General features: G+C 37.9%; 1 protein-coding gene across 7 annotated transcripts in view; it reads right to left on the reverse strand.

Annotated features, from left to right (window-relative positions):
• SNX14 (sorting nexin 14) overlaps positions 1-13,962 on the reverse strand; it is a 66,686-nt gene that overhangs the window by 7,959 nt on the left and 44,765 nt on the right. For all 7 annotated transcript variants that reach the window (XM_029223617.1, XM_029223618.1, XM_029223622.1 and 4 more), the window contains 4 exons: positions 13,066-13,267; positions 5,884-5,967; positions 4,392-4,492; positions 2,232-2,343 (listed from right to left, as the gene is read on the reverse strand). In XM_029223617.1, coding sequence (XP_029079450.1) covers positions 2,232-2,343; positions 4,392-4,492; positions 5,884-5,967; positions 13,066-13,267 — 499 coding nt within the window. The remainder of the gene's footprint in view (positions 1-2,231; positions 2,344-4,391; positions 4,493-5,883; positions 5,968-13,065; positions 13,268-13,962) is intronic.

Genomic DNA, 13,962 nt, shown 5'->3' on the forward strand with positions numbered 1-13,962 from the left:
AGTAAAAAGCAAAATGGTAAAAAAAAATTTATAATTGACCATTTCACGCTTAACAAAAATTTACAATAAATTAGGTAGTCTTACTATTTATAGATACAACATTTGGGATACTTTAAAGTAATCCAGTGGGGTGAGAGGCAGGTGAAGGGCTGGAACAAGCCAAGTGTCAATAACTATTGAAGGGATAAGGAGTTCACTATACAAATCTCTCTACTTTTGTGTATATTTGAAATTTTCCATTGAAATGTTTTCAAAACATTTTAAGCAATGGTGAATAAATAAAGATATCTAAAAGTATGCAAAAGTTAGTCAAAAGGAAAAAGAAGTTCTAAAAACTGCTACACTATTTAAATTGGCTATTTGAATAGTTTGCATTCTCAGCTTTAGATTAAGAATATATATTCTAATCCTGTTTGCAAGAATTTTGTCTTGATCGTAACTCCAGGTTCCTTTATTATAAAATATCAAACATCACGAGATTTTCTCAAGCATTTAGAAATGACTGTAAAAATCAGTCAAAGTTGATTAATATAACTTAAATTTCTTTCAGTCCAGTTTAGAAAAAAGTAGACTCTAATGGCAATAGCAAAAGGCATGTTAATGAAAAATAACATAGAGATTGTTTTATAACATGCAAACCTCCAACCCTCTCACCAGGCTATTTCTCCTTTGGTACCCCCATAAATTACTCCTCCCACCTCAGAATTTCCCAAGTTCTTTGAATTACAGTGTTGCATCCTGTGCTTCTCTCTTCTACATGCTCTTCCTGAGCCAAATGTTTTGCTCAATCTGATTTCAAATAACATACAAATCTCTATTCTGTGCCTCTCTCCTGGCCTCTCCTACCTTATAAAACTTCCTCAACTGGATTCTATAAACTCAACAAGTTCAGAACTACTCTAAATTTATTCCATATCTCAGCAAGTAGCAGCATTCATCCAGTTGTATAAACAGAAACCTGGATCATTTTTTTTTATTTTGGAGACTTGATTAAATGTTTATTCATTTTAATTCTGCCTTTTTAAACATTTTGAAGCCAATATATTGTGTTTTCCACATCTGAAATATTTTTTTTAATTTTATTATTTTTTGATCATTTCTTCTTCAGTCAAACCTAGTCAGTAACCAGGTCTACCCAATTCTATCTCCTAAACATTATGTATAACCAAATACAAAATGTTCTCACATTTTCCCTCGATAAGACACACACCAAATATTCTGGCTCAACTATATGTATTAATTTGGAGAGGGCTTCCCTGGTGGAGCAGTGGTTGAGAGTCTGCCTGTCGATGCAGGGGACACGGGTTCATGCCCCAGTCCGGGAGGATCCCACATGCCACGGAGCGGCTGGGCCCGTGAGCCACGGCCGCTGAGCCTGCGTGTCCAGAGACTGTGCTCCGCAACGGGAGAGGCCACAACAGTGAGAGGCCCGCATACCGCAAAAAAAAAAAAATTTGGAGAGATACAGATAAAAGCCAAATGCCCACTTGTAATATTTATTCATTTAGTTCTATATATACTTAAGATGACATTATATAAAATACATTTAGAAATACTGCTTCTCTTCCATTATGATATTTAACAATTTTATTCAAACTTTTCCAGCTTATCTTATTGCTTAGTCTATACTGAACTTTATATAAAAGGAATCATGCTGCATACATTCTTCTGCCTCTTGCTTCTTTCATTCAACATCATGTTTTTTAAGATTATCAACACTGTTCCAAGCAGCTACATGCCATGGGTATGCATTGCTCTAAGTATTCATTTTGTGAAACTACTATAATTTATGTCTACTCTATTGCTGATGAACATCTGCATTATTTCCAGTTTAGGCTACTATAAGCAATGCTGCTAAGAACATTGTTAAATATGAATACAAGATTCTCTAGAGTGTATATCTCAGAGAGGAACTGCTGGGTCATTCAGTTTTACACCAAACTGTTTTTCCAAGTGGTTTTCCTTTTTTTCTTAATTGAAGTATAGTTGATTTACAATATTATATTACTTGCAGGTGTACAACACAGTGATTCAATATTTTTATAGATTATACTCCATTAAAGTTACAAGTGGTTTTCAAATTTATGTTCCCATTAACAGTATATAAGAAGTCCTTCAGAGTTTTGATACATGGCTTCACTCTATAAATTATTCTTCTAAATTAATCTGAAAATACTGCTTCTTTTCTTTTCAGTTTATCCTCTTCTATATGATTATTTAAATTGACTTACCAAGATTTACGTCTGGTAGTATCTTATCAAGAAACTGTGTTTCCCCACCATTGGGGGAGAGAAAATCTGCCAGAAGTTGACTATTACTCAATTCTGGATGCTGCAGAAGTTTCTTGATGAACAAAAACAGAAAAAAAACGGGGGAAAAACAGTTTTAACAATCTAGAAGAGTGATGAAAACTACATTAAAATGATTTTTTTAACCAAGAAAACAATTTTAAATCCTTAAAGGCTATTTCATACTCAGAATAATAACAAAGCACATTTATAGAAAGAATAGCATCATATAACAGGGTAAGACCTCTATAGTCACACATGAATGGGTTTGAATTCTGCTCTTCCATTTGCTAGCTAGGTGTCCCTAGAAAAGTTCATATATTGCCTAAGAGTCAGTTTCCTGATGTGTAGAATGAAGATAACACTACCTACTTACAGTGCTGTTAGATAAGGCACAGTACCTGATACACAGGAAGGAAGATTAAACATTAGCTAATATTATTTCTCAGTTTCTCAACTAAAAAAAAGTATTACAATATCATACATCTATCTTGATACTTAAAGGAAGCTGGTATAAAGGGTTTTGCAGAGAACTAAACGTGGAAATGTGAAATAACTTGGAGACTCTGTTGCCTGATCTGCTTGCAACACTATTTTTTCTTACAAGACAAACTGACGTTTTAAAGCGAGATTTAACCCAGTCTTACCTAATATTCAGTTTTGTAACTATGAAAGAGTTAAAAATGAAATACCAGTACTGCAACATTTAACTCCATATTACCAAAAAATATTTCTTCTAGAATGAGGTTCTCTAGTTCTTAGAATTAGTTGGTTCAAATAATGGGTTTAATGATATCAACAAAACCACAGGTTAACACCAGCATATGCTGTATTCAAATATCCTTGCAATAGTTAATGTTTATATCATATTTCAATTTTCATACCACCAAAAAGTTATGAAAAAAATACCTTCTGGGTTGAGGTATTCATTGGCTCAAATACAGAAAATATAATGTAAATACCCCTTTACACTGTTGAATATTTTTAATTTAAAAAGTACTTATTGTTGGCTAAAAGGCATCCAAATTTAACTGAATTAACACTTAATTAAAACTACAAAATTCCATGTCCAAATAAAGGAGATTTTAAATTTTTTAAATTTTTTAAATTTATTTTTTTATTTTTGGCTGCGTTGGGTCTTCGTTGCTGTGCACAGGTTTCCTCTAGTTGTGGCGAGCAGGGGCTACTCTTCATTGCAGAGCACAGGCTTCTCATTGTGGTTGCTTCTCTTGTTGCGGAGCACGGGCTCTAGGCATGCAGGTTTCAGTAGTTGTGGCACGTGGGCTCAGTAGTTGTGGCACGTGGGCTTAGTTGCTCCACGGCATGTGGGATCTTCCCAGACGAGGGATCAAACCCGTGTTCCCTGCACTGGCAGGCAGATTCTTAACCAGTGCACCACCAGGGAAGTCCAGGAGAGTTTTAAAAAATAAAACAAATAAAATTATCCAGTTTTTGATCTTATTTACTTGATTAAAGAAAAATGGTCATTAATTTTAGAAGAGTCTCAAGTAGGTAACTTTTAAGCAGACTGCACCAACAATGGAAATAGCAATTACATTGTTTACACAATACAATGTGCACACACTGAGAAAAACGGAATTCAATTCCAAGTGGTGAATGGTAGAGAGTCAGGAGATCCCAAGTAATTAAAAAAATGTACAATTGCAAAAAAAAAAAATTAATAAAACAGGAGGGAAAAATTCCAGAGTTCAGAAAGTGCTAAACACAAAATCAAACAAAAAATAAGAAAAAAAAAAAAAAACCCAGTATTCTTAGAATGCATTTAATGTTTTACATCAAAAGTTTTTTCTTCCTTTCTCTCTCACTCTCTTTTTCTCTCTCTAACTTCCCACATCAAAAGTTTTAAACTATGCCCAATACAAGACATTTTTTCCTCCAAGAAAATATATGGTATTTCACTGGTTATCAAATTTCTTTTAAAAAGTACTCTTGACAATAATTCATTTCCACATGGGAAAAAATTTTTTTAATAAAGGATTCTAGAAATCCACATTGACAGGTATTGTAAGACACAGCACATATGTATGTACAAGAGAAAAAGAGACAAATTAGAGGATGTTTTAAATTAAGTTGGAGCTGTACCTGGAGATATTCCTGAAACTCTTCTCTCTTAGACTTTAAGAACTCATAATTTTTTGGGCCAATGATCCTCTTGGAAGGAAGCTGGGCATCAGGAAATGTGCCTGAAATTAATATATATGAAAGTTATTACTATGTTCTGCTATTATTTTTAAAACCTAATTTATAATTTACTATGGCAACTTCAGATTCCCAGTGCTGCCTTGTAGAGATGTGGCATTATCATTTATATAATTTTGACAAAATCAGAGAGCTTCAAAAGTCAGAAGACCAGACCAAAGAACTTGACTCTACTGATATCCAAAATATCACCTCCCTTCGTTGACACAGATTTATTTAGCCTTCTATACTAGTAAAAAAGCTTCAAAAACTTATCATGAGATTATTTTGAAATTGGTGGGATTCTATTAGACAAAATCTTACTGAAGAAATACCTACTCTCTCACGGAGAAAATGGCAGCATTTTGCCAATGCTATATAAGCTTAAAAACAAAATTTAAAAACCATGGACATGTTTTCTCAGATAGGGCCAACTTTGGACATTTTAGTACCAAAAAGGAAAAATATTGTTGAGAATCCAACCAACTTTGATTGGTCCAGGATTTTAAATTACGGAGATAAATGATCTTTTCTCAACTCTAAATCAAAAGGAAAAGTCTCAGAGAAAGACCAAGACAAGGATGGCATTGTACCAGACTGGCAAAGGCAAAGAGAAAACCATTTAAGGACAAGTACAAACTCAAAATCTAGACAAAAAAGTATGGAGTGGGACCTTGTATTTTTTATCTTTCTATAATCTCCTTATTGTGGGCTTTGTTTTTATAGCAGAGTAGAGAAGTTTCCCTGCCCTTTACAATTCAAAACCAACCTGAATTTGGATCAGGGGACACTCCACAGAACTTTTCTAAAATCAAAAGATTCAGAATACACAATTCAAGCTCAGCAATTTACATACAAAGTGACTAGAAATACTTCATGACTATAAACCTAATATTAACTAAAATAAATGGACAGATAAGAGAGACTGAGAGGTGAGAGGAAGACTGAAAAGAAAGAGTGCTCTGCTTTTCTGATTGATCTACCCTTAAAAGAAACACACAACTACAAGGTTTTTTTTCCATATCGAAATCTAAGAGCTAAATCAAAACATTTGTCATGTCGCATAGAAACATGTTTACCACAGAAGATGATGGCAAAAGAAAAGAGCAACTCAAATGCCTGGTTTAAATTCTCTGCCACTGTCTTTTAAATTTTAATATCATTATTGCTTGAAAAGCAATAAATTTGCATTGTAAAAACTTAAAAAATATAAATAAGCAGAAATGAGATAAAAACAGTACATTCCTATTATCACTAGTAGTGCACACAAGTGTCACTGTTACATTTCCTTAGTACAGTTACTTAAAATTAGAAAGTAATTTCAGAAAGCTGGTTCAACAGCTTTCAAGAAAGCTAATGCTGAAATGTAATGTTTTATACAAAAAGGACAACATACCATGAAATTCTGTTAGTTTTGACTCAAGTACATAGAATTCAAGGTATCTTCTATAGACAGACCAATGTTCAGGCTCATGCCCAACTGCAAAATGAATGAATACACACTGAGAAATAAACAATTTTACAAACTACTACTAAAAGAATGCACTATTTATAACATTAAGTATACAAAGCTGGAAATTATTCCAGTCTTAATAATTTATTATTTCTTGGGAACTCCCTGGAGGTCCAGTGGTTATGACTCCACACTTCCACTACAGCGGGCATGGGTTCGATCCCTGGTCAGGGAACTAAGATCCCGCAAGCTGCACAGTGCGGCCAAAAAAAAAAAAAAAGAAAGAAAGAAAAGAAAGTGCCTTGGGCTTCCCTGGTGGCGCAGTGGTTGAGAGTCCGCCTGCCGATGCAGGGGACGCGGGTTCGTGCCCCGGTCCGGGAAGATCCCACATGCCGCGGAGCGGCTGTGCCCGTGAGCCATGGCCACTGAGCCTGCGCGTCCGGAGCCTGTGCTCCGCAACGGGAGAGGCCACAGCAGTGAGAGGCCTGCGTACCAAAAAAAAAAAAAAAAAGAAAGAAAATAAAGTGCCTAGACTACATGTAAGAAAACTCGTTTGCTAATCTAAAAGCATGCTGGAGGGGCAGGGGACAGCTGAAACTCTCCCAAGACGCAGGCAGCGGCAGGTGCCATTACTGTCCCCCCACCTACCCTGCTAGCACAGGCAGACAAGCTTGGAAATGGCACCCCCCAGCCTTGCTTGGATAGGCAGGGGTAAGTGGTTGCAGCACTATCCCACTGCCTTGCTGAAGCCAGAGTGGTTGCAGCGCTCCCTGGCTCCCGAGCTGTGACTGGCAAGCACGAGCAGCTGCAGCATTCTTCCTCTCCCCGCCTAAAGCCAGCTCACTCACATAGGCAAGGCACTCTCCCACTGCACTGCTGAGAGCTGCAGGCACATGCAGCCTTTCTGACACTGGCCAGCATGCCCTGGCCCCTACACTCACCAGCTGCCTTGCTGAAGCCAGCAGGTGTGTGCAATCCACACAGGGGACACCCCTTGATCACTTGGCCCTGGTGGCTAAGGGAGCTGGCAATACTGAGCTCCACGGGACTGTACCAGTTGGAAAGACAGTTCCTGGAAAGGCACACCGCCCCCCAGGGACTGCACAGACAGCACACTAAATAAAACCCCAGTCTTCCTGTGAAAAAGGCCTATTTACTTAGCTTGGATCTTCAGCCTGAGGGACAGGCTTCAGATTTTCCACACATCTAGGAGCTAAGGAAGAGCACCCAGAGAACGTAAGCAGGGAGACACCAGCCCTGCACACCCCCTTGGCCTCACTACAGCTCAATAAGAACTCGCAGGAGCTCATACACTCGTCTAAGCAACTATGCACCCCGAGGACACCTCCAGATCTCCTGGAATGGAGGCAGGTAGGGATTTTGACTGTGGCCCTGCAGGACTGTATATATCTGCCTATTTTAAAGGCTGCTGCCTAAGTGTCTGGCTTCCCATCAGCCTGAAGCGAGGCGATAAACGGGATTCCTCCCCTTGGAATACTAATAGGTCTTGGCATATGTTCCATAACAGGCATATATCAAGAATAAATCAGGCAGTTTAGACAATCACAAAGGTTCAAAAGACAAAGAAGACCTAGGGCAAGGTTGAATTAGAGGGCTAATCACCTACACAGGCCACTCTTCAAGACTGAGAGAGGTAGCTGTTTCCCCTAATACACAGAAAGAAGCACAGAGTCAAGTAAAATGAGGAAGTAGGGCTTCCCTGGTGGCGCAGTGGTTGAGAGTCCGCCTGCCGATGCAGGGGACACGGTCTGGGAAGATCCCACATGCCGCGGAGCGGCTGGGCCCATGAGCCATGGCCGCTGAGCCTGCGCGTCTGGAGCCCATGCTCCGCAACGGGAGAGGCCCGCGTACCACAGAAAAAAAAAAAAAAAAGAAGATAACTTATGGGGCCTATAGGATAATATCAAGTGAAATAACACTCGCATTATAGGGGTCCCAAAAGGAGAAGAGAAAAAGGGGCAGAAAAGTTATCTGAAGAAATAATGGCTGAAAACTTCCTTAACCTGGGGAAGGAAACAGACATCCAGGTCCAAGAAGCCCAGAGAGTTCCAAACAACAGGGTCCTCCACAGATCTTTCCTGTATAGCCACAGCTCTATTCCTGGCTTCTGCTGAGATGATTGATCCATGAGTCACATGCCTGATCTCTTCAGCAAACCACTGTTCAGCCACACCCTTGGCTTTTTTCCAGAGCATGATATATGGATAGTCTGAGAATTTTCCAAACCTTCAAGTTTTTTTTTTTTTGACTATCCCTATGTCTATTGTTTTTTTAACACTTTTATTGGAGTATAATTGCTTTACAATGGTGTGTTAGTTTCTGCTTTATAACAAAGTGAATCAGCTATACATATACATATATCCCCATATCTCCTCCCTCTTGCATCTCCCTCCCACCCTCCCTATCCCACCCCTCTAGGTGGTCAAAAGCACTGAGGTGATCTCCCTGTGCTATGCGGCTGCTTCCTACTAGCTATCTATTTTACATTTGGTAGTATATATAAGTCCATGCCACTCTCTCACTTCGTCCCAGCTTACCCTTCCCCCTCCCCGTGTCCTCAAGTCCATTCTCTACTTCTGCATCTTTATCCCTGTCCTGCCCCTAGGTTCTTCATAACCAGTGTTTTTTTGTTTGTTTGTTTTTTAGATTCCATATATGTATGTGTTAGCATATTGTATTTGTTTTTCTCTTTCTTACTTACTTCACTCTGTATGACAGACTCTAGGTCCATCCACCTCACTACAAATAACTCAATTTCATTTCTTTTTATGGCTGAGTAATATTCCATTGTATATATGTGCCACATCTTCTTTATCCATTCATCTGTCGATGGACACTTAGGTTGCTTCCATGTCCTGGCTATTGTAAATAGAGCTGCAATGATCATTGTGGTACATGACTCTTTTTGAATTATGGTTTTCTCAGAGTATATGCCCAGTAGTGGGATTGCTGGGTCATATGGTAGTTCTATTTTTAGTTTTTTAAGGAACCTCGATACTGTTCTCCAAATGACTGTATCAATTTACATTCCCACCAACAGTGCAAGAGGGTTCCCTTTTCTCCACACCTTCTCCAGCATTTATTGTTTGTAGATTTTTTGATGATAGCCATTCTGATTGGTGTGAGGTGACACCTCATTGTAGTTTTGATTAGCCAAAACAATCTTGAGAAAAAAGAACAAAGCTAGAGGTATGCTCCCTGATTTTAAACTGTACTACAAAGCTATAATAATCAAACAAGTATGGTACTGGCATAAAAACAGACACATAGATCAATGGAACAGAAGATAGAGCCCAGAAATAACCCCACACATATATGGTCAATTAATTTATGACAATGGAGGCAAGAATATACAGTGGGGAAAGGAGAGCCTCTTCTGTCCTTTAATAAGTAAACATTGTTGAGCAGCAAACTCAAGTGGAGGAACAAACTCAAGTGTTTTCTACCAATAACTAGTCAGGACTCTTTAAAAAAGTGTCAAGTTCATTAAAGACAAGGGAAGACTGAGAAACTATCACAGAACATAGGAGACTAAGGAGACAAGACTAAATTCAGTGTGGGATCCTGGGTTGGATCCTGAACCAGAAAGAGGGTATTAGTGGGAAAACTGGTAAAATTCAAATGAATATCCCATCAATGCTAATTTCCTGGTTTCAATCATTGTACTATGGTTTTATAAGATGTCAATACAAGGGGAAGCTGGGTAAAGGGCGTATGACAACTTTCTGTACTATTTTTTGCAACCTTTCTGTAACCGTCTTAGTCTGCTCAGGCTGCTATAACAAAACACCATAAACTGGGTGGCTTATTTTATTTTTTAAATTTATTTATTTTATTTATTTATTTTTGGCTGCATTGGATCTTCACTGCTGTGCGCAGGCTTTCTCTAGCTGTGTTGAGCAGGGGCTACTCTTCGTTACAATGTGTGGGCTTCTCATTGCAGTGGCTTCTCTTGTTGTGCAGCACGGGCTGTAGGCGCACGGGCGTCAGTAGCTGTGGAGCACAGACTCAGTAGTTGTGGCTCGCAGGCTCAGTAATTGTGGAGCATGGGCTTAGTTGCTGTGTGGCATGTGGGATCTTCCTGGACCAGGGATCGAACCCATGGCCCCTGCATTGGCAGGCAGATTCTTAAACGCTGCGCCACCAGTGTGACTTATTTTTAAAAATTAAAATAAAAATAGGGACATCCCTGGTGGTCCAGGGGTTAAGACTCCACTCTCCCAAAGCAGGGGGCCTGGGTTCGATCCCTGGTCAGGGAACTAGAGCCCACATGCAGCAACTAAGAACCCACATGCCACAACTAAAGATCCCACATGCTGCAACTAAAGATCCCGCAGGCAGCAATGAAGATACCACACACAGCAGCGAAGATCCCGCGTGCCGCAACTAAGATCCGGCGCGGTCAAATAAATAAATAAATAAATAAATAAAATTAGGGCTTCCCTGGTGGCTCAGTGGTTAAGAATCCGCCTGCCAATTCAGGGGACATGGGTTTGATCCCTGGTCTGGGAAGATCCCACATGTAGTAGAGCAACTAAGCCCATGTGCCACAACTACTGAGCCTGTGCTCCAGAGCCTGCGAGCCACAACTACTGAGCCTGTGCACCACAACTACTGAAGCCCGTGCTCCTAGAGCCCGTGCTCCACAACAAGAAAAGCCACCACAATGAGAAGCCCGCACACCACAACAAAGAGTAGCCCCTGCTCGCTGCAACTAGAGAAAGCCCGTGTGCAGCAACAAAGACCCAATGCAGCCAAAAATTAATAAATAAATTTTAAAAAAAATTTTATAAACTAAAATTAAAATTAATAAATGGTGTTGGGAAAACTGAACAGCTACATGCAAAAGAATGAAACTGGACCACTATCTTACACCATGTAAAAAAATTAACTGAAAATAAATTAAAGATTTGCATGAAAGACTTGAAACCATAAAACTCCTAGAAGAAAACACAGGTGGCAAGCTCCCTGACATTGGTTTTAGTGATTTTTTTGTTTTCATCTGACTCTAAAGGCAAGGGAAACAAAGCAAAAATAAACGAATGGGACTACATCAAACAAAAAGATTTTGCACAGTGAAGGAAACCATCAACAATACAAAAAGGCAATCTACTGAATGGGAGAAGGTATTTGCAAAGCATATATCTAATAAGGGCTTGATATCCCATATACATAAAGAACTCACACAATAACAAAAACACCTATTAAAAAATGGACAGATGATCTGAATAGACATTTTTCCAAAGAATACATATAGATGGCTAAACAGACACATGATAAGACGCTCAACATTACTAATCATCAGGGAAATGCAAATCAAAACCACAATGAGATACCACCTCACACCTGTCAGAATGGCCACCGTGAAAAAGACAAGAAATAACAAGTGTTGATGAGGATGTGGTAAAAAGGGAACCCTTGTGTACTGTTGGTGGGAATGTAAATTGGTGCAGTCACTATGGAAAACAGTGTGGAAGTTCCTCAAAAAATTACGAACAGATTTACCATATTATCCAACAATTCCACTGCCGGGTATCTATCCAAAAAAACACTAATTCGAAAAGATATATGCACTCCTATATTCACTGCAGCATTATTTACAATAAACAAGACATGGAAACAACCTAAATGTCCATCAACAGATGAATGGATAGAGAAGATGTGGTATATGTATACAATGGAATACTACTCAGCCGTTTAAAAAGAATGAAATCTTGCCATTTGTAACAACATGGATGGACCCTGAGGGTATTAAGCTGAATGAAATAAGTCAAAGAAAGACAAATAGCACATGATTTCACTTATACATGGAAGCTAAAAAACAAAACAAACAAACAAAAGCAAAATGCAGACTCATACAGAGATCAGATGGGTGGCTGCCAGAGGAGAAGGATAAAATGGGTGAAGGTGATCAAGTAGTACAAACTTCCAGTTATAAAATAAATAAGTCATAGGGATATAAAGTACAGCATGGGGAACACAGTCAATAATATTGTATTAACTTTGTATGGTGAAGGACGGTAACCAGACTTATTGTGGTGATCATTTTGCAGTGTATCCAAATGCAGAATCACTATATTGAATCACTATATTGTACCTAAAAAACTAATGTAATAATGTATGTCAATTATACCTCAATAAAAAGCAATTTATTTATATTGATAGGGATTTGTATCTGAATAATCAAACATTTTAAATAATTTTCTGAGAGCCAAGAACACTGAGAGAAAAGCCAGATTTTAAGTACTAGGCACAGCAAAGAATTGAATCCAGAAGTTAACTAGGAGTATTCCTTTCCAAATTCTTTTTAACACTTAAAATTCCTATCAGCAGAAACAGCAGACAAAAGACGTAAGTGACTGTGTTTGAAACTGAAATGAAACTTTAATATCAACAAAGGTTTGTCTGTATACTTATTAAAATGCTGAGATAGAACAGCATCTAGCAAGACCGAACAGAAGTTACAGCAAAATCAAGTAGCAGTGACTCAAAACTGAAGAGAACAAGATCCTGCCTGGTATTTAACTACAATAGGGAATATCATTGCTAGCTACTCTGAGCATTCTTCCTTCCCCATTCCTATACTTTATGTTCCTATGCATGAAACAGGATCAGCTTCTAAGAAAAATCAAACACCTAATACTTTTTGAAAAATAAATAAGGGGAATCATTAGCACTGACCTTCATCTTATCACTTCGTCACTCCTCTCTCGAAACCATTTCCTAACCCTGCCACTTTTTCCTTCTTTCCTCACAGACTGTCCCTTCTTCCTGAGGTCAACTTTATTTTTCTGCTCATCATTCCCAAAATGTGCACAACTTTGATGTGTTTTTGCTTATACAGACTGCCCACTCTCTTGGACAAAGCCCAGGGTGGCGAATATTTATCCTGCTATGGATGCTGTTTACCCCTGTCTCGACTGTAAAACACACGGATGAAATAACCAAAAGAAAAAAGACAGCAAAACATAAAGAAAACTTGTAAAGTTGTGTTTGATCATATTTTTACCAATTATTATTAGCCCACAACAATGGAGGAGGAGAAATGCTGTCTTAATCATTTTAATACCTGATTAGTGCTATATGCATTAATAATATTAATACCTGCTCTTCTATCATTTCTTTCAACATCAATACAAAACACTGGTATTCTCTCCTTTTTCTCCTTCCTTTCAGAGGAGGTATCTTCAAAAAAGTCTACATATGGAATGCTAATTTTCCATGCAGCAAGGTTTCGAGGAGTATTAGGTGTGTTCACAGCTTCCACTGGAGAATCATCTTCCATTACAACAATACCTTCTTCAATCTGGAAAAAAATCATCAGAAAAAAAAATTAATACTTCCAGGACCTTTATACCTATAGCATATGAGATGTAACTACAAAGTAATATGCCCATATAAAGTCTATAATTTTCTAATACTTTTGAAATTAAGTGATATCAAATTTTCTACTGAAACGGTTAAGGGTAAAAAACTAAAACTAACAAGTTACTAGCATCAACTCCAGGTTTTGTTGCATCACCAATATATGAAAATTCAACAGAATATAAGACACTTCAGCAATTACTGGAAAAGATATTAAAAATACACAAATACAGAAAAATATTTAACTCTGGTAATAAGAAGTAGAAATTACTGTACTGATATCTTTCATTTAGGAATGTAAAATTTTATGATAACAGCCACTGATGGAAACTGCACAGAAAAACTGGATATGCAATATATTGTTGGTTACAAGATATACCTGTACAATCCTTTTAGAAAGCGTTTTGCCCATATACATTTATCAATATAAGAAGCCATAAAACAGTTTCAACCAAGTTAATTCCATTTCTGGCAACTTATTCTAACACAAGCATTTATTTTAGACAAATTTTTTTAAACTGTGAAAAAGGCACAAGTATAAATATATTCACTGCAGCATTAGATAACATAAAATTAGAAAAAAGGTCTGAAAGGGACCCACCTCTATATAATTAAGATTGTTTTTTCATCTCCTAG

Source organism: Monodon monoceros, unplaced genomic scaffold (genome assembly GCF_005190385.1).
Source record: "Monodon monoceros isolate NGI ecotype Baffin Bay Population unplaced genomic scaffold, NGI_Narwhal_1 Super_Scaffold_15, whole genome shotgun sequence".
Taxonomy (NCBI): domain Eukaryota; kingdom Metazoa; phylum Chordata; class Mammalia; order Artiodactyla; family Monodontidae; genus Monodon; species Monodon monoceros.